Consider the following 14001-nt stretch of genomic DNA (forward strand, 5'->3'; position numbering starts at 1 on the left):
ATGAGTGGAAGATGAGACAGAACTACCTTTATAGAACAAATAAAAATACATATCCAAAATTTATTGATATACCTATAAAGGGGTGGAAGATGAGAACCATGTAATAAAAGAACATGTAATAAAAGACATGCAAAAAAGATAAAATAGTGAGGACGACATGATCAAAAAATGAGAAATTATTATAAAGTTTGGTGTTTTCAAGTTTAAAGAGATTAGAGAGAGGTTGGAAGTTTTAGTTTGGGAAAAATGACATTTTGCATTGCATATGTCAGTTTTGCAATGCATATGTCAGTTTTGCAATTGACTTTTTGTGTATTTTTTTAGAGAAGACATCTTTTGAAGTCTTCTAAATTTTCTTTGTTAACCAAAAAAAATGAGAAGACTTATCGGATTAAAAGTTAGTTTTGCAATTGACCGAATGTTATCAAAATTTGACTTTTTATAGAAGACTTCTCGAGAAGGACATGAGACAGAAAATAAGAAATTGATATATAGTTTGGTGTTTTTAAGTTCAAAAAGATTAGAAAGAGATTGGATAGGTTTAGTTTTGGAAAGAGGTAAGAGCTTTAAGCAACACGAGGTTACCAAATAATGAAAAATCAGACATGGAGACTTACCAAAACGCTCAGATCTGTTATGAAAGAGGAGAAATAGGAAAAGACTCCGCCATAAGACTTAAGTGTTCTAGTGAATTATATGTTAGAAGACTTTCGACAAGACTTTCCAGAAGTAATAACCTGTACCATCAGTACGAGTCTGGCTCGACTTCCTCTATCAGACTTAGGCCGTTTTCCAAGTTTTCTATACTTAGAATTATTTTCGTGTTTTATTTCATTTTCAGACAAGTCAAGCAATCATAATACGATTTGAATTGATAAACTGAGGTTCGAGTTAACAAGTGATTTTGCTATGGGCTATTACAAGTTAAAACCGTCCTACATCTACCCAAATCCACCATCCTTCCTTCTTGCCTTAGTCCCACGATCATGCTATGTCTTTACCCTTTCGGGTCTGGTCCTGATTTGCATCCAAAACAAGGAGGCATAAGCAACATAATTCTTAGAGCACCTCCAATGGGGGTTCTACCCATTGGAGTTCTAAACTTGCCATATATGTATATGTATATATATTGTATATGTGTATGTAGTTGTGGGGTCTATTATTTTGTGGAGAACCCCTCCTAAAGTCTCTTAAAACAAAGCTTTAAGAGACTTTAGGAGGGGTTCTCCACAAAATAATGGACCCCACAACTACATACACATATACAATATATATACATATACATATATGGCAAGTTTAGAACTCCAATGGGTAGAACCCCCATTGGAGGTGCTCTAAGAATTATGTTGCTTATGCCTCCTTGTTTTGGATGCAAATCAGGACCAGACATTCATTCAGTCAATAAACGAACATGCTTATCATCAGTTAGTTACTCAGTCGACCCAATCCTCCCGAGCCAGAGCGCCATCTGATACAGTCAAACCGTAGCAGGCTAACACGGCTCTAGGCGCATGATCTGATCCAGATGCGTCGATGGAAGGAATCGACCGTTTGAACCAAGCCAGAACTTTGCAGATAATTCGAATTAGACAAACAATCACTACACAGAACACTTCTATCAATCATACACTTCTTGGAGAAGACTTCTTGGGAAGTCTTCTTTACTGTTAGATGAAGTCTTCTCATTGTCGTTATGGGCCTAGCAAAAGAAAAATTGGGATAGGGTGAAAAAAGGAAAATTTTAAAAATGAATTTTTAAACAATTCTTAATCAGCTTTGTATACGAAGAATGAAGCTATAAAGTAATGCAACTATGAATCTCATGGAAGACAGATCAAGGTAGCTTGCCTGCCAGACATTAGTTAGACGCAGCAGGAAGTCTGCGTAGGTTAGTTTTGCAAATGACAATTAATAATAAAAACTTTAATATTAATGAAAAGACTTCTTAAGAAGTCTTCTCGGATTTTATCCCGGGCTTTTGTTCAAACTTTTGGATACGAGAGAAGACTTTTCTAGACATCTTCTCTGGTATTTTCGAGGATTTTTCAAATTCAAAAGTAAGCTAATATTTACAAAGGAAGATTTATCAAGATGTTTGCTATAGAGTAGACTTCTCTAGAAGTCTTCCTTTGTAAATTTGCTATTGCAAAAATGACATAAATAGAAGACTTTCGTAGAAGTATTCTCCTTCTACGTCAATGTTTAATAAACTTTCATTTTCTCTACAATTACAATGACTTTTCAATATTTTCTTATTAATTCATGTATATTAGTCAATATTAGGGCTCCTGAATGAAATTCATAACTTATTTGGTGATAATTATGAGATTTCAAATATTTATGTATACTAATGTTTATAACTAATCCGAGAAGACTTCTTAACTTTCAAGTGTTAAGTAATTTCAAGAATATCAAGTCATGTGGTTTAATGTGTCTTCTTAGATCATAAGATATAATTTTAACTTCCATGAGATTTAAATTTTAACTTTCACTTAAAATTATATTTTGATCTTTTGTGAATTTGACTAAGTTTTCTTGAAAACTTTTCCCTCTTAGTTTTAGTAAATTTGACTAAGTTTTTGTGTTGTTGTGTTTTGTTATGAGTGGGTAGAAATGGTTAAAATATTTATTGGCATGTTGTATCAATAACTTCAATAATGTCAAGTACTTTTAAACGTGAATACATTTACCAAATTCTTTTCATTAACATCTCTTCAAATTTACAAAAGAATTCAAAACTAAAATAGTATACATACAAGTTATAAAACAGACCATAAACAAAACTATTACACATGGAGTAAGATATAATTCCTCAACATAGATAAGCTTGAACTCCACTTGACATCATCCCTTTGTACCACTTTGGGCATAAGCCTTCGGAAGACTTCTTGGAAGACTTCCTAAGAAGTCTTCTAGCATAAAATATAATAGAAGACTTCTCAAGAAGTCTTCCGAGAGTCTTCTGAAAAGTCCTCTAAAGTCTCATTCAGATCTGAAAAAATCTGCATATTCAAAAACATTCATATTACTTCAAAATAGACAGAACTTCAAAAATAATTTTCTTATGCTTAAATAATAAACAAAACAGTTACATTATGTTGAATTTATACATTTTTAGAATCTAATATATAAAAACACACAAAAATACATATGTAAAATCCGTACCACTTTGGGCTGAACACTTCGTAAGACTTCCTAAAGACTACGTGGAAAGTCTTCGAGCATAAAATACATTAGAAGACTTTTTGGAAAATCTTCCGTGAATCTTCTGAGAAGTCTTTCAAAGTCTGTCTCGGATCTGAAAAAACTTGCAAATTCAAAAACATTCAAATAGCTTCAAAACAGAGAAAACTTCAAAAATAATTTTTAATGCTTAAATAATAAACAAAACAATCACATTAGGTTGAATTTATAAATTCTTAGAATCTAATATATAAAAAACACAAAAATACATATTCAAAGTTTGTACCACTTTGGACAGAAGACTTCAGAAGACTTCCTGAAGTCTTCTAACATAAAATACATTAGTCTTCTGAAAAGTTTTCCAAAGTCAGACGCAGATCTGAAAAATCTGCATATTCAAAAGCATCAAATGGTTTCAAAAGGAAAAAAACTTCAAAAATAAATTTTTATCTTTAAATAATAAACAAAACAATCACATTAGGTTAAATCTATAACTTTTTAGAATCTAATATATAAAACACACAAAATACATATCTAAAATTTGTACACTTTGGACAGAAGGCTTCGTGATAAGTCTTCTAGCATAAAATGTATTAGAAGACTTCCCAAGAAGTCATCCGAGAATCTTCTAATAAGTCTTTCAAAATCTATCTTAGATTTGAAAAAACCTACAAATTCAAAAACATTCAAATGGCTTCAAAACAGAGAATAACTTCAAAAAAAATAAAAAATATATGCTTAAATAATAACAAAAGTCATATTAGGTTGAATCAATAACTTTTAGAATCAAACATATAAACACACAAATATACATGGGCATATCAAAAATTTATAGATCTACCTTTGAAAGAGTGAAAGATAAAAACCATGTAATGAAAAACTTTCAAAAATAAGATAAATTAGTGAGAATACATAAGAAAAAAAATGAGAAATGGATGGTGTTTTCATGTTCATGCCATCTTCAATAAGACACCAAAACCCCAAATTTCGTGTAATTTCATATCCAACAAAACACCAAAATTGACACCATCCCACCAAATTTGGTGTAATGTGAATCGTGTTACACCAAATTTGATGTAACACTATTCATCACAGCTAATCTTTAAAATACATATTTTAATATGTTTCATTTAATAATATAGTTCAATTGCTATAAAATTTGTAATTAAGTAAAGATTTATTGTATTATTTGTATTTTAAATTTATTTCAACATAATTAAAAAAACTTAAACTTGTATTTTTTACATTTATTTTAAAAATAAATTATTAAATGACTATAATCATTTATCATTTACAAATAATAGAAATATAAATAATAATCTAGCTGTGATAAAATAATTATTTATCAATAGAAAATAATAAAAATTTAAAAAATTTAAAACTCAAAATATCAAATAATAATATATAATATTACTTTTGGTGTAAAATTTGGTGTCATTGTTGGAGGTGAAAAAATAATTGACACCAAAACACCAAATTTGGTGTTAGTTATTACATTTTTGTTAAAGTCATCTGAGAGGAAAGAAGAGGGAGTTGTTGTAATTTCATTAGCTTTTTGGGTTACTTTGGCATTTGACTGAATTAGGAAACACTTTTGCATTTAAAATCAAAATTTGAGTCATTTTTGGTAAATACCGCGTAGAACCTTTGGATTAAGAGTATATGAGCATTTGATTCCATATATTAAACCAATTTACATTTTTAATCAATTGGACAATAATGTTTATCTTTTTTTTTTCAATGCTTATTATTTTTTTAACAAAATATTGTATGTGTGTTTTCCAAATGACTAATGTTTTACTTTTGAATTGTATATTTTTAGTTAGATTTATTATTTTACGATAAAATAAAAGGAATGAAAATTTGTAATTAAAATTGTCATGTTTTGGTTTGTCTAGAGCAAATAACACATTTATGTTGACTCTATTTCCCGGGTCATAGCATCACACATAATACTAGTATAAAGATACTTTGTCATCCTTTTTTTCAGCATTTTGTGAAAAATTGTATCCTTTGTTATTCACTTATTTGATTGTTATGTCCGCCGTAAGTATTGTATTTTCCACCCTGAATCTTCCAAGTTAAATTATTTTTTGTTTCTTAATTTTTGTAATTTTAAGATTCAGAAATCTGAAGAAACCTATATCGTAAATTAAGCTATGTCCTTTTAAAAAAAAAATCAATAAATTATACAATTTAAATTAAATATAATTTGATTATAAATGTCCTTAGATTAGCATTTCTCGGGTAGAAAGTTAATAAGAAGTTATCCATGTCTGAGTATTGCTTATGAACCATTAAATAGAATGGTTGATTGTATCAATAGAATCAGCTAAAATATTTTATTTGAAGTTAAAAATAATAAAAATGTAAAATAAAAATATAGTTTTAATAATACTTTATTTGTTCTGATTACATACTTTAACATGTAATAAAAAAAACTATATCTAAAGGACATTATTTCTTCGATGCGCTTTAGGTGTCCTTTGAATTCAGACCGGCGTAGTCTCTGATATATATATATTGTTAAAACTGAAGTACATTTTGATATTGTTTGTAAATATGGATAACAATATAAATAAAAATTAATTTGAAACATATATATCAGTATTTTTAGTACTTCTTTTTATTTACACATTTAGCCTTTACATTTACAATAAATTAAAAACTTCATTTTTATATTTATTTTTATTTACAGATTCTGCCACCATATTTAAAATAAATTTAAATTAAGTAATTACAATTCCAAATCGTATCTAACCAAATCAATATTCATATACTGACCATCATTAATATTGTACAAATATTAACTAAATCGCATGTGTTGAAGGGAGATAATCTATTCATGGGATTAACTAAATCCTCAAATTACAAAACATAAAAAATATACATGGAATTTTTTTTATAAAACTAGCGATTTATGAGTTTATGTTCAATACAAGTTAAATCAAACACATGAACGCATATTAAGTTCTAGTATATATTATACTATATTACAAATTTACATTTCGTGAGCAAAATAAATTTCTATGATTTTTTCTTCAATTAATACATTAATTTGAATAAATATAAAAATTTGATATTTGATGTTAATATTTATTATCAAAATTCATACTTTGTGAAAAGTCACAATACTACCGGGCGGAAACCCCATCCGAAAGACAAAGTTTCTAAAACAGAGGTTAACCAGCGCATGTCAAATATTAACTATCGAAGGGGCCCTTATTATCCAGAAAACAAGACTGGACCAGTTAATTACCACAACATTCTCTACGTTCATATTTGATTGATTTTGCCTTTAGAAACTCGCGACTATTGTTTCAATTATCAATGGGGAAAATTAATCTACGTGATATATATACATACATACCAGTTTCTCAAAACCAAGACTGCATGAAATGGATTTGAAATAAAAAACCTTAAGAACTGAGTACGTGTATGTATAGTAATAAACGTCTCGTTGATAAAAAAAATGTGCAGTAATATAGAACCATCAACCATCTGATCCCAGTAGTGAAATATATGGTCTCTATGATAAGCTGAATCATGTCATACCCCCTCTATATATACTTAACCAGAGACAAAATACCAAAATTAAAGAGGGGAACTTTTCAAAATTGTCAATTATTTCCATAAGAATAATATAATAACTTCTCTCAGTGCTTTAAATTCTGTAATAAATGATGGCTGTAAATACCTGCTTGCTTGTAGTTTATAAATCCAGACTAAACCAAATCAGAGCTCACTTGCAGTTTCCAGTGAGAGCTTTAAAGGTTGAAAAGATTCGTGGCCATGAGAAACTCGCCACAGGCCTGCAGATTCTAAAACCAGTGTTGTTCTTAAGTGAAAGTAGTGGGCGTTCATCTCTCCTTCCTTTTTGAGGGAGCTCTTTGATTTGGTTTTCCCTATTCACTTCACCCTCTAGTGTCTTCATTATTGGTGAATCCTCTAGTAGCAAAGGCATCTCTGTTGAGTCTGGCTTTCTAGGGCAGTTCCCGTCCACTGTCCTCCGAAGCCATCACATATCTTCCTGCAATATTTATATCACATTTCTTTATCAGCAAAGCTGCAATAGACTCAGTTTATATTCTCCAAGGGAGTTTCCTTGCATCTGCTACATATAAGGGGGTTCTCATCTCTTTTGACTACAATCATAGCAAATTTACAAAACTTTACACTGAAGTAATGGTTCAGCTAGAACTAGCCAGAGGTGTACTTGTATTCAGAAACTCAAAATGGGGGATATACCTCCATTTTATGCAAGGCTTCTGCAATTGTCACTAGCTGGTCCTCAATTTTGTCTTTCTTCTTCAGCAGATCCGTGTAGATTTCCTGACATGACGCAGCAGAAATGTTAGCATCAAACTAGAGAGTACCACAAGATAGAGATCAATAATTTGTTTCGGGCACTTACCTTTGCTAGAGGCATCATATTATCGTGGTCCACGTTCTGACTCGTAACACAGGAAATAAGTGTATTCATCATCATTGCAAGCTCCTCGTCCTTCTTTGAAGCGAGTTTCTCCAATTCTCTTCTCAAGACAAAGACAGATGATATGAATAACAATTTGCCATCATTCAACCAACTCAGTAAGTAATATGCTTTCTACCTTTTCAGGATAGCTAATTCTCCTCTGATGTCACGGATTTCTCCAGCGCAGATAGGATCTTGAGTAGGGCTGTCACCGAGCTTCCAACCAGGTGGAGGCGTCCAAAAAGGATCATCAACTCCAGCTTCTTTCCTTATGTGAACCAAGTCAGAGCTCTCCAGCCAATACTCCATTGCCCCATCTGCATTGTGTTTCCTCATAAACCTATCTTGACCTCCAGGAGCCACCTTACCAGCCATGTGCTTAAGCAGATGATCCAACAGACCCGTGTCTCCAATGAGCTTCCTCGCCTCAAACCTCAACTCTGGTCTTAGTATGGGGTTGCCAAAAACTGCATTTTTTATGCTTCATCACTTTCAACATGTTCTTCTCAGCTCGTTTGTACCTACCAAAACTCCAAAATTAGAATCCGAAGCAAATCCAAAATTCAAAAGATGACATCTTTTTTTTTTACTTCTCAGTAGACCATCTGTCGATAAACTGGTTAGGTGATCTCCTCTTATAAACAAAGATCTGGGTTTCCTTGTTATTTTTCTTCTGATCAGATACCCTTGCCCTCTGAGGGAGTCTCCCAGTGCTGGATTCAACCAGCTTTAATCTCTTACGGGTTCGGTCGTCAAGCTTTTGCTCGTCTGCATAAATCAGAGGGTTCTGTTTCGTTCCCACCATCTTCCTCCTTCAATCTAGAACATTCCTTATGCCGGCTCTGGAAACGCACGCGCATTCTCTTCCCCCATTTGATCATCCCTCCCGACTTCAGCTCAGACAAGCACTTTCCTTCAGCGCGAGAGAGATTATTAAATGTCGTCGTTGCCAGAAACCCAGGAGTTTCTGCTCATGGAAACTTGGTGAGGTGCGACTCTCCTGTAAAGCAAATCCCCGGCTAGCTCCGACGACACCACGTGGCTCTCGTCCAAAACGGGAAGAAGACTAGCATTACTCCGGTTTAGTCCGGTTCATCCTGTTGCTTCCGAAATAGAGTACATGCTCGGGTATCGGAGAGACACGTCGCGGCCCGTGATTCTGCTCACCTGCAAAAGTAAAAGCCCAACGAAACATCGAGAGAACACGGGATTAATAAAGTAAACATAGAGTCGGCCTAGTATTTGATACCATCACGATTCGGATGGACTTAAGTTGCTCCGGCGACCTCTGAGGGAGAAGAACAGAGTGATCGATTTCGTACGACTCTTAGGTGAGCCACTGTAACCAAGAAATTAGAGAAAGCAATAAGAAGAAGATGCAAAAAATGGTTTTCAGTTATTTCACCATTGACAGTCTGTGGCGGCGGCGACGAGTGTTTTCCGGCGGAAGAAGAAGATCCTCTAAACGGATACCTCTTCACGAACTTCGTTTCCTGCACAAATAAAATCGGTTTTTGCTTGCTCAACTCTGTGTGATTTTAATAAGAAAGTAGACGCGCGTGGGAGGCAACAGTATCAACATCACGATGATGATTTTTATTTGATCGTTATAAAAAAGAGAGAGAGAGAGAAGAGAAAGATTACAATCATGATCTTGTTTGTTTGCTACCTCCCTAGATGATCCTCCTCTTAACTTATTTCCTTCCGCCTTCGATTTCTCTGGGGAAAAAAAATTAACAAATTTTAGCAGCTAAAAACTTCGAAATTGATAACTAAGACCCTAAAGTGAGAATCGGAAAATATAAAAATATCTGAAGATCTTGTTTTTCTCTCACCAGAAATAAAATCTTTTTGGAGACCAGCAAGGAAGTGTTGACGTGTCTTTATCTTCGGCAAGCTTAGGAATAAAAGAGACTTGTTCTCTTTAGTTTACTTGGTCTTTTTTCTGTTTGCTTCAAAGTAGCTTAGTGGTGTCAGAGGAGTTGTGTCCTTAGTTTCAGGTTGTTTTTGTTATTTGTTTTCAGTACTTGTATTTCTAAAAAACCTCATTGATACGAGACTAATAAGATTGGATCATTCACTGCAATATTTGTATTTCTCTGAGTTTGCAATCACATTTGGTATCAGAGCAAAACACGAATCTAACTAATTAAAGAAAGAAAGAGAGATGAGCGAAGACAAAACACTCACGAAAATTCCTCACTTTGATGGTCATTATGATCATTTGAGTGAACTGATGGAGAATCTCTTGCGAGCCAAGGGATTATGGAGTTTGATAGAAGAAGGTGTCATCGAACCAGCAGCTTGAGATAACTGCAGCGCAGCAGAAGAGTCTCAACGAGTTGAAGATGAAAAATCATCAAGTCAAGCATTACCTGTTCCTGGCGATTGATCGGGTAGTGTTTGAACAGATCTTGGACCGCAAAACATCCAAGATCATTTGGGATTCCATGAAGAGGAAGTTTGGAGGGAATGAAAGAGTGAAGCGATCTCTTCTCCAAACCCTAAGGAGAGACTTTGAGGTTATCGTTATGAATAATGATGAGAGTATTGACGACTACTTCAAGAGAGTGATGACTGTCTCCAACCAGATGAGAAGCAACGGTGAAGAGATGTCGGATTCGAAGATTGTTGAGAAGATACTTCGAACACTGACCGACAAATTCACCTATGTGGTCGTGTCCATTGAGGAGTCTAAGGACACATGAAGCATGACAATAGATGAGTTGCAGAGCTCACTATCTGTCCATGAGAAGAAGTTCAAGAGAAGCACTCTTGAAGAAGAAGTTCAAGCTCTGAACGTGGGAGGAAGAGGCAGAGGAACCTATACAGGTCGAGGTCGAGGAAGAGGCAGGGGACGTTTTTTCAACAAAGCTACGATTGAGTGTTACTCCTGTCACAAGCTAGGACATTTCGCCTTTGAGTGTCCAAGTGGGAACAATGGAGCACAATTCGGAGAGATTGAAGAACATGATGAAGTTTTACTCATGGCGCATGTTGAACTTGAAACGAGAAGAGGAGACGTTTGGTTCGTGGATTCAGGATGTTCGAATCATATGTGTGGAGAAAGAAGCATGTTCTCAAGTCTGGATACCACTTTCACACACAACGTCAAGCTCGACAACAATCACAAGCTAAGTCAATGGAAAAGGAGTGGTGAAGATAACGCTTAATGGAATAAGCTATGTGATCGGTGATGTATATCACGTTCCTGAGCTGAAGAACAACCTATTAAGCGTTGGACAACTCCAAGAGAAGGCTCTAGACGTGTTGTTCAAAGGAGGAGATCAGAATACATGTAGCATATTCCATCCAACAAAGGGAAAGATTGCAGAATCCATCATGAGCGCCAATCGGATGTTCATCCTTTTAGGAAAACGAAGTGAAAAGATGAAGGAGGAAAGGTGCCTGCAAGTGGATACTGTAAACAAAGAAGAGCTATGGCATCATCGATATGGACATCTCAGCCACAAAGGTCTCCAGATTCTGCACAACAAAGGGATGGTTACAGGTCTACCAGACATTGGTCTAACAAAGATCTCATGTGAGGCGTGAGTCAAGGGGAAGCATCACCGAGTTCCTTTTCCAAAACAGAGCAAGTGGAGATCAACCGAGAAGCTACAGCTTATCCACTCTGATCTGTGTGGGCCAATTATTCCACCATCTAATAGCCAGAAGAGGTATCTAATAAGCTTCATTGATGACTTCTCACGTAAAACTTGGATATACTTTGTGCTTGAGAAATCAGAAGCTTTCATCATCTTCAAAGAGTTCAAGGCGCGGGTGGAGAAACAAAGTGGAAACTTCATTAAGTGTCTCAAAACAGATAGAGGAGGAGAATACAACTCCACTGAATTCAAGGAATTTTGTAAGGAGCATGGGATCAAACGACAACTCAACACCGCATACACTCCGCAACAGAACGGCGTCGCGGAGCGTAAGAACCGAACGGTGATGAACATGGTGAGAGCCATACTTTCGGAAAAGGAGGTACCAAAGAGCTTCTGGGCAGATGCGGTACAATGGGCGAATCATGTTCTTAATAGGTCACCTACAACGATCGTTAAAGACATGACTCCGGAAGAGGCTTGGAGTGGAAGCAAACCATCAGTTGGACACTTTAGAGTCTTTGGCTGCATCGGTTATGCTCACATACCTGAAGTCAAGAGGACCAAGCTCGATGACAGAAGTGTCAAGTATGTCATGATTGGATACAGCAGCGAATCAAAAGCTTACAAGATGGTCGATCCAATTGAGAAAAAGGCTCACATCAGCCGGGATGTGATCTTTAAGGAAGAAAAGAAGTGGAACTGGGATGATAGCTACTTGGTGGACCAGAGCATCGAGCTAGAATGGGAAGATGAGTATGAGTGTCATGAAAATGAAAACGAAGAGGAGGAGATAGAAGCAGAAGAACCAGAAGAAGATCCAGAGCAGACTGAGGACATTCCCGCTCCAATGCAAGCAGCCACAGTGGGTACATCAGCCACAACAAGCAGACTGAGAAGGCCACCTGTTTGGGCTGATGATTATACGTCTGGAGATGACTTATCAGACACTGAAGAAGAGGCAAACATGGCAAAGTCTGATCTTCTAATCCAGACGATTGCTTTCATGGTTATCTCTGATCCAACAACTTTCAGTGAAGCCATAGGACAAAAACAATGGAAAGAAGCGATGGATGCAGAGATAAGATCGATTGAGAAGAATCACACTTGATCTTTAGTAACACTTTCAAAAGGGGCCAAAGCCATTGGTGTGAAGTGGATCTACAAGACTAAGTTCAACGAGATAGGATAAGTAGACAAACTCAAAGCTCGACTTGTAGTGAAAGGCTATGCTCAAGAGTATGGGATTGACTACACAGAAGTCTTCGCGCTAGTTGCGAGGATGGATACCGTGAGGATGATCATCGCTGCAGCAGCTCAACGAGGGTGGGGAATCTATCAGCTGGATGTAAAGTCTGCGTTCCTACACGGCGAATTAATGGAGGATGTCTTTGTAGAACAGCCAAGAGGGTACGAGGCATCTGGGAAGCAACATATGGTTTACAAGCTTCACAAAGCCTTATATGGACTGAAACAAGCACCACGAGCTTGGTTCAGTCGCATATAAGCTTATTTCATGAAGGAAAGTTTTGAAAGCAGCATCAGTGAGCAAACGCTATTCATAAAACGAGAAGGAGGTAAGATTCTGATTGTCAGTATCTATGTCGATGATTTGTTGTTTACTGGTAATGATGAGGGTTTGTTGAGTAAGTTCAAATCATCAATGAAGAAAGAGTTTGACATGACCGACTAAGGGAAGATGAGGTATTTCCTCGGCATAGAGGTGGTTCAAAAGGACGATGGTATCTTCATTTGTCAGAGGAAATATGCAGCTGAAGTGATCGAGAGGTTTGGAAAGATGAATTTCAATCCAATATGCAATCCAATAGTTCCTGGACAGAAGATCGGTCGTGATGAAGCAGGCGACAAGGTTGATTCAACCTTGTACAAACAGATGGTAGGAAGCTTGATGTACTTAACTGCGACGCGTCATGACTTGATGTACGCAGTAGGTCTCATCAATCGATTTATGGCCAATCCTACATAGCTACACCTTCCAGTGGCGAAGAGAATCATGCGCTATCTTAAGGGAACGATGGAGTACGGAATCTGGTACAAAAAGGAGGGAGAAGCAGGACTGGTTGGATTCACCGATAGTGACTATGCCGGAGATGTTGATGACAGCAAAAGCACTTCGGGTTATGTCTTCTTAATGAGCGGAGGTGCTGTTGTGTGGTCACCACGAAAGCAACCTATAGTAACGCTTTAAACCACGGAGGCGAGTACGTTGCAGTAGCAACATGTGCGTGTCAAGCTATTGGGATGGGAAGAGTTCTGAAGGAGAATGGTTATGAACAAGGAGACGAGATGGTGCTGTTTTGTGACAATACTTCTACCATTAAGCTATCCAAGAATGCAGTAATGCATGGGAGATCCAAGCATATCAGGGTTCGTTATCATTTTCTGAGGGACTTAACTAAAGAAGGAGTGGTCAAGCTTTATCTGTAGCACAGAGGAGCAGCTAGCTGATGTCATGACTAAGCCATTGAAGATGGTGACATTTCAAAGGATTCGGGTAGCTTTTGGAATTTGTGTTCTGAACTGAGTATTGGAGAGAGTTCAGTTCAGGGGAGGGATTGTTGGGTTTATTGTGACGTGTCTTTATCTTCCGCAAGCTTAGGAATAAAAGAGACTTGTTCTCTTTAGTCTACTTGGTCTTTTTTCTGTTTGCGTCAAAGTAGCTTAGTGGTGTTAGAGGAGTCGTGTCCTTAATTTCAGGTTGTTTCTGTTATTTGC

The 14001-nt window shown here is 36.0% G+C and overlaps 1 protein-coding gene and 1 pseudogene across 1 annotated transcript; one reads left to right on the top strand and one right to left on the bottom strand.

Moving 5' to 3' along the window:
• Positions 1-6631: 6631 nt before the first annotated feature.
• On the bottom strand, positions 6632-9307 carry LOC106319809 (annotated as a pseudogene).
• A 3657-nt stretch (positions 9308-12964) lies between these two features.
• LOC106319810 (uncharacterized mitochondrial protein AtMg00810-like) lies at positions 12965-13474 on the top strand. The gene is made up of 2 exons (XM_013758198.1): positions 12965-13162; positions 13253-13474. The coding sequence occupies exons 1-2, from the start codon at positions 12965-12967 to the stop codon at positions 13472-13474; spliced, it is 420 nt and encodes a 139-aa protein (XP_013613652.1).
• The last annotated feature ends 527 nt before the right edge of the window (positions 13475-14001 follow it).

Source organism: Brassica oleracea, unplaced genomic scaffold (genome assembly GCF_000695525.1).
Source record: "Brassica oleracea var. oleracea cultivar TO1000 unplaced genomic scaffold, BOL UnpScaffold00626, whole genome shotgun sequence".
Classification (NCBI taxonomy): domain Eukaryota; kingdom Viridiplantae; phylum Streptophyta; class Magnoliopsida; order Brassicales; family Brassicaceae; genus Brassica; species Brassica oleracea.